General features: G+C 37.3%; 1 protein-coding gene across 5 annotated transcripts in view; it reads left to right on the top strand.

The window, feature by feature from the left end:
- The window catches only part of PARD3B (par-3 family cell polarity regulator beta), a 369,189-nt gene that overhangs the window by 163,158 nt on the left and 193,408 nt on the right, over positions 1-12,623 (top strand). For all 5 annotated transcript variants that reach the window (XM_085228738.1, XM_085228737.1, XM_085228736.1 and 2 more), the window contains exons 10-11: positions 161-289; positions 11,303-11,488. In XM_085228738.1, the coding sequence (XP_085084864.1) occupies positions 161-289; positions 11,303-11,488 (315 nt within the window). The remainder of the gene's footprint in view (positions 1-160; positions 290-11,302; positions 11,489-12,623) is intronic.

Below are 12,623 nucleotides of genomic sequence, written 5' to 3'. Positions count from 1 at the left end.
AGGGTCGGGAGAGACAGTGATAGATCTATTGCTAATTATTTGCTCTCAGTCAACAAATGGCACCTGCCATGATGAGGGGAAAATGATTTAAAAAAAAAAAAAAAAAACAAACAAAAAACAAAAAACATACAGTTGTGGCATCTTCTTTTGTGTCTGGCAGGTGAATGGACGGGACATTACTGGCAGGACCCAGGAAGAGCTTGTAGCTATGCTGAGGAGCACAAAGCAAGGGGAAACTGTCTGTCTGATCGTGGCTCGTCAGGAGGAGGCCTTTCTACCTCGAGAGCTGGTAAACTTATTTTTTCCTCAAGAGTGGTATTGAAAGGAAGCCCCATGTTTTAAAACTAGCCTGGGAAGTCTTGCTTTGGAGAGCTACTTATATTTGATTTTATCTACTTCGGATAGAAGTTTTACTTTCTTCCCAGAAATTACATCATAAGCATCATTCACAGTGGAATATGTTAAATGAATTTTGTAACAGTGAGGTCAAGCATGACTGAAAGCAGATTGTTCTCTTTCAGAAAAGCAACAAACTTTAAAGCTGTTTAAAGTGCACATGATGAGTCCTGCAATTTATCAGTAACAAGCTAGCGATGGTGGCTGACCCCAGGTGATGAATCTTCTAATCTGGACTGCCAAACTGCAGAAGCAGTGAGGGGTAGCATTCGATTGTGTTCCTGACAAATTTTGGAAGTGAGCTTTTGCTTGACTGCATCTGTCTGACATAATGGAAGAAAATCAAACATCGCAGAGCTTATCTCTAGTGCTTAATTTTCACTTTTCTTTTTAATGTGGACATGAAACTGTTCTCTTTTTTTCTCACGTGGTCATAGGAGGACTGTATCAGTGTGTAAGTACTATCTGATATGTACTTGTTTCCTCCTCAAAGAAGGTCATCTCTTTGGTCCCTCTTCCTTATCATGATTGATGACTATACTTGACCTTTCATTAAGAAGTTGTTGGGATAAAGGAAGGAGGAGAGCATTTCCTGCTTTTGTCTCGTTTTATCTCAAAAGAACACAAACCCGCCTTGATTCCTTTCTTAAGTGAAAAGCAAAAAGGGAGAAGGAGGCATCTTCCTTTACATTGTTAGCAGAACCTTCTACAGAAATTATCCAGTATGCTTTCTCACAAACCATTGCCAATAGTTTTCCTTTTGTTTTCTTGTTATGGGATGGGCCTTGTTGAGGTAAAGGCGTCCGCTGCCTCTGGTAGGAAGAGACGCTGGAGTGGAGTTCAGATTCTGTCATGTGAGCCTTTTCTCTTATGTTCCTGGTTCCTGCATTTTCTTGTAATAGAGCAGTTGTGAAGTGTCTTAACAAAACTGTTTTTGGTTTCCTTTTCTGTTCCAACTGAGTAATTTTTGAGGAGAATAATGGCAGAGTATATTCAGCCCTATTGCATGTTAGTTGGGCACTCCTTGTCAGTGGTTCTTAAAAGAAATAAGTTGGTCATTGTGAAGTTCTGTTTAGGAAGCCCTGTGCTGTGGTGTCAGTGTCTTTGTAAACCATAGGGACATTTTTGAGACTCGAGTACTAAAATTAGCTGTTACATTTAAGATTTCCTTTACCATCTCTTCTAAATTTGAGATTGTTTTTTGAAAAGGTGACTCATCAAGTTTTGTTTTTTTTTTTAAAGTGCTTTTAAGTTACAAAGCACATCACTTGGAAAATGCACTTTAGAAAAAGTGTGTATTCTTTTTTTCTTCTCTTCTCTCAGCATTAGACATTATTCTTCTATAGTGTTGTAGTTCAGATTATCTGAGAAATTACTGTAGCAGTATGTGGTTATAGTAGGCTGGAAGAATCTAAAAGCTGTTTATAATTTTTACCTTCCCCATTGCCTTCTATTAAATTCTAGCCCTTACAGCAAGGATTAACTGCCTTTCAAAAGGTGACTTACTTTTGAATGGCATGATTGAGATATAGAAAGTAGCCACATTTATCCTGCTGGCTTGACCTTTGCTTAGATTGCTTTCTCTGCAAAGAATGATGCACAAGTGATGGCTCTCGCAGTAGTAGTGATGATATGTGAGTTCTAATACTGTTCTGTGTTTCTTTTCATCCCAACCAAATACAACATAATACAAATGTGAGATACTGAAACACATTAGATAATTTTATGGAACAAGCCCTTCTGAATTACAAAGCCTTTCGACAACATCTGTTAGGTAGCTTATGACAGAAGTGTTCGTTAACATAGCACTGAACTACTGGATGTTGTTACTAACATGATTCTTGTTAGGTTCGTGAGACATCTGAGAATGGTCTTAGTGAAAATTTTGAAATAAAAATCAGCTTCTTTGTTTCCAACTTTAGCTGTGATATTTCATTAGACTAATCCTCTCCGAACTTGAAAGTTACAGTGCTGTTTTGATCAAAGAGGACAAAAAATCTGGCACTTCAAATGTTTGTTTTTGGAAGGAGAGGCAGTGGATAATCCAATATTTTTCAAGGACATTTATATAACAGCATGCTCAGACTATGTAACGTGCTTGCAGAGTTTACCTAAAAACATGAGAATTTTGTTAACGCTTGACAATAGTAGGGTAATTGTTTTATATCAGACTTGTTCTTGATTTGAGCAATTCTCTAGGGGACTTGAATGTAATCTGAAGAACTATTTTCTTTAGATTCCCTGTCACTGATTTTAAAGAACATGAAAAGACCACCTAGTAAATCTGCTCACTCTCCACAGTAAGGATACCTCTGGAGCTTGGACCCGTTACGGAACTGCTTTCAAGCATGTTGCTGCACTTGAACTTGGTTCCTACATTGTTTTCTGGAAAGAATTTGAAGGCTGCATGGGCACAAATCAAATAATGTAACAGAGTAATGAAGGGTGGCATTTGGTTGTGTTGATCTATAGTAATACAATTTGTCTTTACCTCATAACAAATCTATTGTTTGGAGAAAGCGTGGTCTCACAAATACTTGCTCTGCCATAAGCTACACGGGAGCAGAGGTTGGAGCTTTGTTCTGGTCATCTGTGCTGATGAATTGCTAGCAAACAGAAAAGCAGAGTAACAAACCTTTACCACACTAGCGGAGAAAGATGTGATATGTGTGAGAATGAGTGAGTGTTGCAAACAGTGTTATTAAATTATAGAGAATTGTAGCTTCAGTTACACTGGGTCATGCAACATCTGAGTTGTACAGTTACATTGTTTGCACATAATGAGGGAATAAAACAGAAAACCCAATTTTTGTAGCATTAGTATTACTTCAAAAAAAAAAAAAAAAAAGGAAAGAAAAAAAAGAAAAACAACATCATCAAAAAAAAAAAACAACCAACAAAACCAGGAGGATCTAATGAGATTTTTTTGATTGAAGCAGATCGGTGAAGTAGAATTTGGACCAACCACAGGCTGTTCTCCTTATTATCCAGTTAGCCAAATGTTCCCTGTAATTCATGCCAGCTGTTGACAACGTAGCAGCTGAGCAGGGAACTGATTCCAAAACTCAGGGGAAGCTCTTGCTTCACTTAATTATAGCAGAGTGGCCAGTGATTAGCACATTCTGTAAGGTGCATTTGGATTTTAAGCTGTTTAACAGTGATTTGTTTTCTGGAGGATGGTTAATGTTACAGAGAGAAACTGTCTTAACTGGTTTGGATTTTCCAGCTCTCATCATAGTAGAAAGGATGCACTGCAAACTGCAGCTATTGTTTTGTGTGTTGAAAGAATGGTGTTTTGATCATGCATATTTGTTGCATCTTGTTTTTCCGTAGGAAAACTGTGATCTGAAAGTAGCATTTCCACTAATAATGATATCAAGGTCACTTCTTTCTATTCCTCTATCCACCACATATTGGTAAAACAAGCAAAGCTGCTGAATGAGAGCAGCTCTGGTGTAACCCATTCCATACCACTGCCCTCTGCAGTTCCTGGAGACTCTTTACAGATCCTGTTTGGTGCTTTTTTTTTTTTTTTTTAATGAGCCTCCAGGCCTGTGCATATTCTGCACGCAGGCAGAGAAATGTCCGTGTATTGCACTTGCCACAATTAGGAGAGCACTGAGAATATTTGGGCGCATTTGTTCTTCAGACATGCACAGTGTACATTTTTACATGCACGTAATTTGTTCTGAGAGTTTCAGCTTACCAGTTTTTTGTAATCACGATTTCTATGGTTTCTTGGCATAATCCCTGATCTTTGAAGAATGGGGAAGAAAAGAAACAGGCCAGCACTTGTAAAACAAGAGCTGGGAGAAGAAGTATTTACGTAATGTAGCTGTTGATCTTTGAGTCTTTTACACATATGCTGTATAGGATGGAAGGAATTAAGTTCAATTAAGCGTGTTTTTCTGCTCACTGTGTGATTAACTTTTATGTTTCAGTGTTCCACTAATTAATTCCTTACACCACCTTGAACTTGTGTGCCAGAAGGAGAACTTCTTTGCCTGAAATTTTGTCTTTTTTGTTTTTAACATTCAGAGCTTATTTTCTATTACTTCCTTTTAATTGTTTCTTGCCTTTTTATGTGCAGGAAATAATAAATGGGATTTAGATGTAGGCTTAAGAACTTCTGCACCTGTTTTGGGTCAAACCAGTGATTATAATGGTGTTAAACCAGAACTGATCAAATAATCACAAACTGATTCCAGAGAGTACCGAGTCCCTGTTGTGTTCTCTGCTGTCAAAGTAAGAGATTCTTGAGAAAAATAGGTTGATACATGTATTCTGGATTTTATTAACACAGAAGTTTAGTCCTTGAATTGTTCTGCGTAATGAAGAGAAGGAAAGTTTGAACACACATTGCATCTTCCACTTTGAATTACTCTGTAAATAGCACAGATAAAGTCCTGGTGTTTTTCAAGATTTTTTTGAGTGTTTTATTGTAAGGGTATTAGATACTATTTCTTTTGTAATAGTTGAGAAATCAGTGTAGATTGTGTCTATGCAAATGTGTCTTCAGAGTGCAAAGATTGTGTAATGCAGCCCCTCAAAGTTTTTCAGCTTCCATTGGTTGTGTGTCTGAAAACATGGTTACTAGTTCATTGTAGCCTGCAGTAGTGGAAGCTGTAGACTGAGGCATAGTCAAGTAGTTACTGTGCTCCCACCATGTGATAGTAAGAGATGACAGTTTTTAGGAGGTGGCAGAGCAAAAGGAATTTGCCCTTCTTTCCTGGCACAATGAACAGAAGGCTTGACAAGAATTATCCCTTCATTTGCATTTCTTCTGGCTTTTGGTGAGGGCCCCTAACATACCTAAGGGGAATAAATAGCTCAAGTAATTCAGTATTTCTTTTTTTAAATTAAAGCATATTATTTTTATAAAAATAATTCTATGTAATATATTTAATATAGTCATAACATGTATTATATTGTTAATATACAATATAATATTATATAAATGTGATTATATTTTAATAATAATAATTATAAAATAATTGGAATTTTAAAAAATTCTCACCTAGATACAGTTTTGCACTGCTTTGTTTGCCTTGTCTAAGCAGGGTGTGCCATTAGCGACCATTCTGATTGAAATATGGGATGCAGATTTTAAAGATGCTGTTACAAAGGCATCTGTTAAAAGAAGGATACATGCAAGAATGACTTCAGTTTACTAGAATTTACTAGATTGTGACAAAATACAGTGTACGTTTTATATTGAGTCAGTTTCTTAATTGTCCCTAGACTCTTGGAAAGAACATAGAGAATAGTGCCAGTATCTTCTTTTCAAGCTTTTTTGCCAATAATTGTTATGTAGTGCCACAATTTAAATACTGCTCTTTAGCTTTTGCAGGTTTTTGCAGAAAATAATTGCAAAGCATGTAAATGTCTTATTTCCTTCATAAGCCTTTGAAAATAACCCTCCTGGGTCTCTTGCCTTTTGCTCTCAGCTCTGAAAGGCACTCCAGGGAGTTGGCATCTCTTATCAGAAATGAGCAGCCAGGCAAGGGGCAGCCAGCATACTGAGAGACCATAATAGCGTGTTGGTCAAGGGCATCAGGCAGGTACTGAAAGGTCTCTTGTTGTGTTAAACAAATGCTGTTTCCTTCCTGGCTTAAGTGGGAGCTAATTTTTTTTTTAAGCTTCTTTTTTGGCAGAAGAACAATTGGATAAAGAAGGCAACCTTTCCAGTGAGAGATATGTATTAGATTACCATAAATCCACAGATAAAAAGTGCAGTGGTCAATGAGAGCAGGCGTGGTAGGATTAAATGAAAGGACTAATTGAAAGTGATGTCCCATGGCAGTTGGAGGATTGACACGGCATTGAATGGGTAAAAACATGGACTAACCACAGAGGAAAAAACTACAGAGCACAGTACTTTTTTCAGAGGTTACAGTTCTGTTTGTAGTGGGACTGAGCAGTTTGTGTGTTGTGGGAATAAGAGAAGACTAAAAATATATTTTATCTTTGCTTTAGAATATTGGGAATTGGTTGGTGACACTTAATTACATACCAGTAAAATTTTAAGATGTTCTAAGAATCCCTTATTATAGCCTTTTAATTAAGAGATCAGAGACCTGAGGTAGAGACATGCTTCTAAGAATTAAATACAATTGTTGGCAGAACATCAATTAATCAAATGTATCTCGAGACTCTTAAATGAAGGTTTTCCATCTCTGTTGCTGAATGTTTAGTACATATTATTAGGTTATCTACTCTTAAATCTAGAAAACTCAGTGTTATCTCTCTATTCTCTCACCTTCATTTAAATTCTTCTGAGCTTTTCTGTCTGTTCTATGGTGATTCAGTAAATATCAGAATCAATTTTACTGAAGTTTCATGCAGATAACTAGGTATGTGAAAACACCCCTGTCCTGGTTTTCTTTGTGATGAACATACCATTTGCTTCTGTTTGATTGCTGGCTCTGGTCTGTTTAATGGCTGAATCTTTGCAGCAAGTGGGAAAATTGCCTCTTACTCTTCTTTTGTCTGCTGCACTCTGGGCTAGTAAAACAATGCTGGAATGACAGGAAAACCCTCGTCATCCCTAACCAGATGGGAGCACTCAGAAACTATGGAGTGCTGGATAATACACAGAGCTTTGCAGCAAGAGCTGAGACTGGAACAGTAAGGAACACATGTGACCAGGCTGCAGAGGAGACTAGGAAAATGCATGTGCATGTCAGAGCATTTTGCTACTGAGGAAACCATTGAAAGCCGATGAACTGAAATTTAGCTGAGCTGAAGGAAAGATCTGCCAAGAAAGGGCAAAGAGAGCACAGCTGACTGATTCTAAGTCTCTTCTACCTTAATACTGTTAAGTATGTTTTATTAATACTTAAGAGTTTTGAATCCCTTTTACTGGCTGCAATGTATCTGTTTTCAAAGCCAGTCCACCTCAAGGCCATCTTGAGTTTTCATTGCTTTGCAACCTGGAACTTGAGTTTTTATCATTTAGCTTGAGTTAGTCACATTTGTCTGTAGCACATGTACTGTTTTTTGCTGGGATAAAGTTAATTTTCTTCGTATTGATTTGTATTATGGTGTGTTCTGGATTTGTAATGAAAACAGTAGTTGCTGAGCACTGCTTACACATGGTCAGGTCCTTTCCTGCTTCTCAAGCTATCCTAACATCAAGCAGACTGGGGATGCACAAGAGTTTGAGATGCGATACAGCAGGACAGCTGACTCCAACTGACCAAAGGGATATTCCATGCTACATAACATGGTGATCATTAATAAAAAGTGAAAAAGGAGCAGGGGAGTTTGCTCTGGGGCTGCAGTTGCTCAGGGCAGGCTGGGCATTGTTTGGATAGTGGTGACCAGTTGTTTTGCATCATATGTTTTTATTTTTTCTTGGCTTTGTTGCTGTGATGTGTTGTTTTTTTCTGAGCTTTTTTTCAAAACTTATGAGACTGTCTTTTTTTTTTACCTACATGTTTTCCAACTTTGGCCCTTCTAATTCTCTTCCCCAGTTCAGTTTAGGGGCAATGAGTCAGCAGCTGTGTGGTACTTAATTGCATATTAGGGTTTAACAAAACACAAAAGTGGAGTATAACGTCAGTGATAAATTATCATGTAATTCCTGAAATGCTTAGGTATGAAACATTTGTGATGGCTGATACATGATGTGATTGTTGAGTGACTCATTTATAGCATTCAACTGTAGGAAGCTTTTCTTGGTCCAGAAACGTATTTGTATTGTTTGTTTCATTTGTTCTGTTTGAGTGAATTCGAATTCTAGGATGGTTTTGAGGTAAGAAATGTTTCTAATAGAATTTGAGTCTTAGTCGGTTGGAAAAGATTTGCTTTACCAGGCCATAACTCAACTGATGGAGGTTGCTCTATAGTAAAGTATTGATGTCTTGGGATAATGTTTTAGCAACGTCAGTGAAACAGAGGCGGTGGGAATTCAGCTTTGTGAGTCACTAGCAGCATTTAATATTCATACTTGCATAATGTAGGAACAGGGCTATTGCTCATGAAATCAGCTGTCCAAATTAAGCAGTTAAGTGATGAGCTGTTAACTTAAGGAGGGATGAAGCTCTTTTTGGTCACTGTTAAAAAGGCACTATTTTCAAGAGCAAGTGGAGATCATCAGGGTAATAATTTGAAACTATTTAGGGAGCAAGTGATGAAATTAAGTTTTTGATCCCGTTCATCTCTTTTTTTCCCCTCCTCCCCTCCTGTTTTTTTCTTTCCATCCACATTTTCTCACAAAGAAGAAAGGTTTTTCTATTCTGGATTTGTACTAAAGAGTCTTGAGATGTCACAGACTGCACACCCAGACATTTGCTATCAGATGCCATGGAATGAGTAGGGGATGAAAATGTTAAGTGAATCAAGACAGAGTTTACTCGTTTTTAGATCAGCATCTCCTTTACTGTTACCTTCCCTGTGCAGACATTGCCAAGTTATTCACCATTGCTCATGGGTAACAAATATTTGATAGTACAGTTAAACAAAGCTCAGCATTACTTGAATTCAACTTTTGCTGATTTTAGGATAAGACTGAATATAAATAATGAAAAGCAGAGGTTATAAGTGCTTGAACAAGAAGCACTTTGTGAAGGACTTCATGGAAGATGAGTGATTTTTTCCAGTGATAGATAAAAATAACTTTACATTTGCTAAGGTTTTTGTATGATGAAATTTTCTGTTTCTCAAAGAACTTTAGGAAGGAGAATGGTGACAAAGAGCATGCACAGGAGGAGGTATGTCTGAGGGGTGGAGGATCCCATGCCAGAAAAGTTGAGAAGAGTGAGAAACATGGAACTTCTAAGGGGAAAAACTGCTGTTTGGTGACACACACCCCACTGATTGTTCCCTATGCAGTTCCTTTCTCCTCACACTTCTACTCTGCTCCAACCTGTGTCTTCTGCTTGGGCTACAGTCCTTCATACAGGAGTGGGTTTCCTGATCTCTGTCAGAGCCATAATCCCTGACAGAAATATCCACACCGCTCTGTTTCTTGCTCTGCCTGTGGTCTTCATATTGAGGACAGCAGCATTTAGGAACTTCTTGCCTAGGGAACAGGAAAGTAAGATGTGCTGTTTCTGTAGTTGTGGCCTAAGAGTTCTGACAAGTATACACGCATTTTGGAAAATGAGGTAGGGCACTAAAATCTTCCTTCCAAAACCACGTGAAAGTTAAATGCAAAAATACTTGTTAGATTTTTTTTCTTTCTTTTTTTCTCTCATTGCACTGATTGTTTTGAAGAAAGAGCAGGAACACCTCCAAATTGTTGATCAGCATTGCCTATACAAGTAAAGTATGAACTTTAGGTTTACAGAGATTGTGTTCAGGATGTGAATAAAAGCAACAGACCTGTAAAGGAGTTGTCCACTTCTGGGAAGTAAAAACAGATGTGTAGCACAGGTAGACATGAGCGCTGGCATCAAGACTGCTATCAGTGTCAGTGCTATGTCATTTTTATATTTTGCAGATGGGCAAATTATATTGACTTAATAACATGGAGCTACATTCCGGGAAGAATTTGAGTGTGATGTGTATTGGGACTGAGGTTTGTAGTCCTTGCTCTCTGGTCATGCAGTTTCTATATAACTAGTGGCTGCTTCTCATCATTGAAAGTGCATCTGAAATGGATACAAGTATACCTAGTGGCTTCTGTTTCTATTAGTTGTTGCTTCAAAATTTTAGTTTCTGCTTAAATGAAAAAAAAATATGGAACTGCTTTGGCTGATGAGAAAGCATCAGTACTGCTAGCACCTTTGTTGGCAGTTGCATTGATAGTGTATGGACTGCAGCTTAATGCCTGGAAGTTATTCTTCCTCATTAGGTGAAAGAAGGATTGGCCCAGCTGATGCTTGCCTGTGGCTTCTATCTGATAACTCAGCAGAAGCCCTTTGAAAACACGCCTCAGTAATCTTTTTCAACTTATGTTTGTACATTCCCATTTTTCTTATTTTTTTTAATGCTACTGTTACAAATAATAGAAAATGTCCAAATGACAAAATAAGCCATTGGATTGTTTTAAGGTTATTGGAGAAACAAGTGTGGAATAAAATTTGATGTAATAAGGTCTTTTACACTAATAGATGGCATCTTCTTTCAACACTTTACACCATAGTAAGTCTCCTTTCTCTAGTTTTATTTCTGTCAAGTGCAATATTTCAGACTAGAATCTTTTTCTTTGGTCTTGTGATTGTAACTTGCTTTAAAAATAAATAAAAATAAAAATAGAAAGCTCAACACAATAAACACAACCAGCAACATGCAACTCAAAAAAATACCGAGTACAGTCTATGGGTAAAGTTCTTTCTGATCTTCCCTTGCTATGAATACTTGACTTTGCAATCTTGTAAGCAGTAACGTAATACAGGTAAAACATTTACATCAGCCTTTACCAGAGGGGCAGAAAAACCTCTATGTGGAATAAATGCATGCACAAAGGGAGTTAGTGCAGAATAAGTTACTGCATTTTTGATTCTCACACTCACTTTTGCTATACCAACTTCCCTCTGTAGACAGGCTTAAGGGAGGGATATTTTTTTAAGGATGTAATTCAATTTTCAGAGGGGAATGGAATTTAACAGTACAACTGTCATTACAGTTTGTGAGCTGCATGTAAAGACAGAGTTTTATGGCTTAAATTTTTAATGCAGCTGTGTTTAAAATAAATGTTTTATGTCCTGCTGCAGCATCAGCTTTAGGTCATGTGAAACTAAGCTAGTGTATCTTTTCCTTAGACATATTCCTAGCTATTGTTAAATAGAGCATATTTTAAGCTGCATCATGTGACCAAATGTCTACTAGATACACCGTTGGTAGTAACACTATTTCTTCAGGCTACTTTCCAGAAAAGAGAAGTATTTCTTACATGAGCCTCTATATACAGCTAGTACCCTATTTTCACCCATTTTTTCTTCCTTATTTTTTCCATCAGAAAGGAGAGCCAAACTGCAGCATTCTTTCTCCAGAAACAACAGAGCAGCTGACCTTTGAGATTCCTCTGAACGATTCTGGCTCTGCTGGACTTGGTGTGAGCTTAAAAGGCAACAAATCTCGAGAGACTGGAGCTGACCTCGGGATTTTCATCAAATCCGTTATTCACGGAGGTGCTGCTTTTAAGGTATGGAGTAAATAGATCAGGCTGTGGTTGCGTTAGATTTCTGACAGTTGTGTGTTTGGTTTCAAATCTGTCTTGGTAAATCTTCTGTGAATGAGGAACTTTTTGCCACTCCTCTAGGGGAACTGTCAGTCGAAGCAGACCCTGTGGGGGGCATTTGGATACTGGCGGGATGGCAGGGGAGGAAGATTTGAGGGCGTGTGGATGGGAGGAGAGGCTGTCTCCATTACACCCCATAGCTCACAGAAAGAAGTGGGAAAGTTTGCTGTGCTGCTAGACTTGGGGACAGAGAAATTATCAGTCAATCTACACTGCTTTTGGTCTTCCCAAAATAATATAGGCAAAGCCATAAAACAATTAAAATAAAATTTACGAAAAAATATGAACTGGCAATTCTGTGAGGTTAAGAATTATGTATTTAATAAAATATTTAAACTGTTGTGGTCAGCATGGTTTACCTGAGCCTGGCATCAACTGTGCAGAAGTTACCAATTGTTCCTCAGGTGGTTTGAATTGGTATGGGACAGTATTATGAATCTCTCCTAAGGTTGTACAAGAGCTACTGTATGTTTTTAATTAAGAAGTGTTGAATTACTTTCTAAGCTTTAGGAAGTGTGTTAATTTTTTTCCAGATAAAACTCGGAAAAAGTATCTTTCTTGAATTCTTTTAAGAAAGTCTTAATTTGAAAGCATAGTACCTGTTTTTTATATATATATATGTATTATATGTTTTATATATGTGTTATATGTTTTATATATGTGTTATATGTGTGTTATATGTTTTATATATGTGTTATATGTTTTATATATATGTTATATGTTATATAAAAAATAGTAGCTGTTGTGGATCCATAATGTAACTTTTTTTCTCATTACATCAGTAATTCCTTGCAGTTCTCTTTTCTGTAAAAAACAACAACAACAACAACAAACAAAACAAAAAAAACACCTTTTAATTCAGTTTATGTCAATTTGTTCTCAGACATTAGCCTCCTGAGTAAGACAGTTCACAGCATAACCTATTTATGACATTTGGTAAATAGTAATCATCAAGGCTTTTGCTATGATATGAATGTTTCCGGCTCCTATTAGTTACCTGTCCTAGTCCCACAGTTATTTCAAAGCTAGGATCTTTTGA

The sequence above is a fragment of the Meleagris gallopavo genome, chromosome 7, assembly GCF_905368555.1.
Source record: "Meleagris gallopavo chromosome 7, MGAL_WU_HG_1.1, whole genome shotgun sequence".
Taxonomy (NCBI): Eukaryota; Metazoa; Chordata; class Aves; order Galliformes; family Phasianidae; genus Meleagris; species Meleagris gallopavo.
The sequence above is the reverse complement of the archived record's forward strand: the minus strand, read 5'-3'. Positions and strand labels throughout refer to the sequence as shown.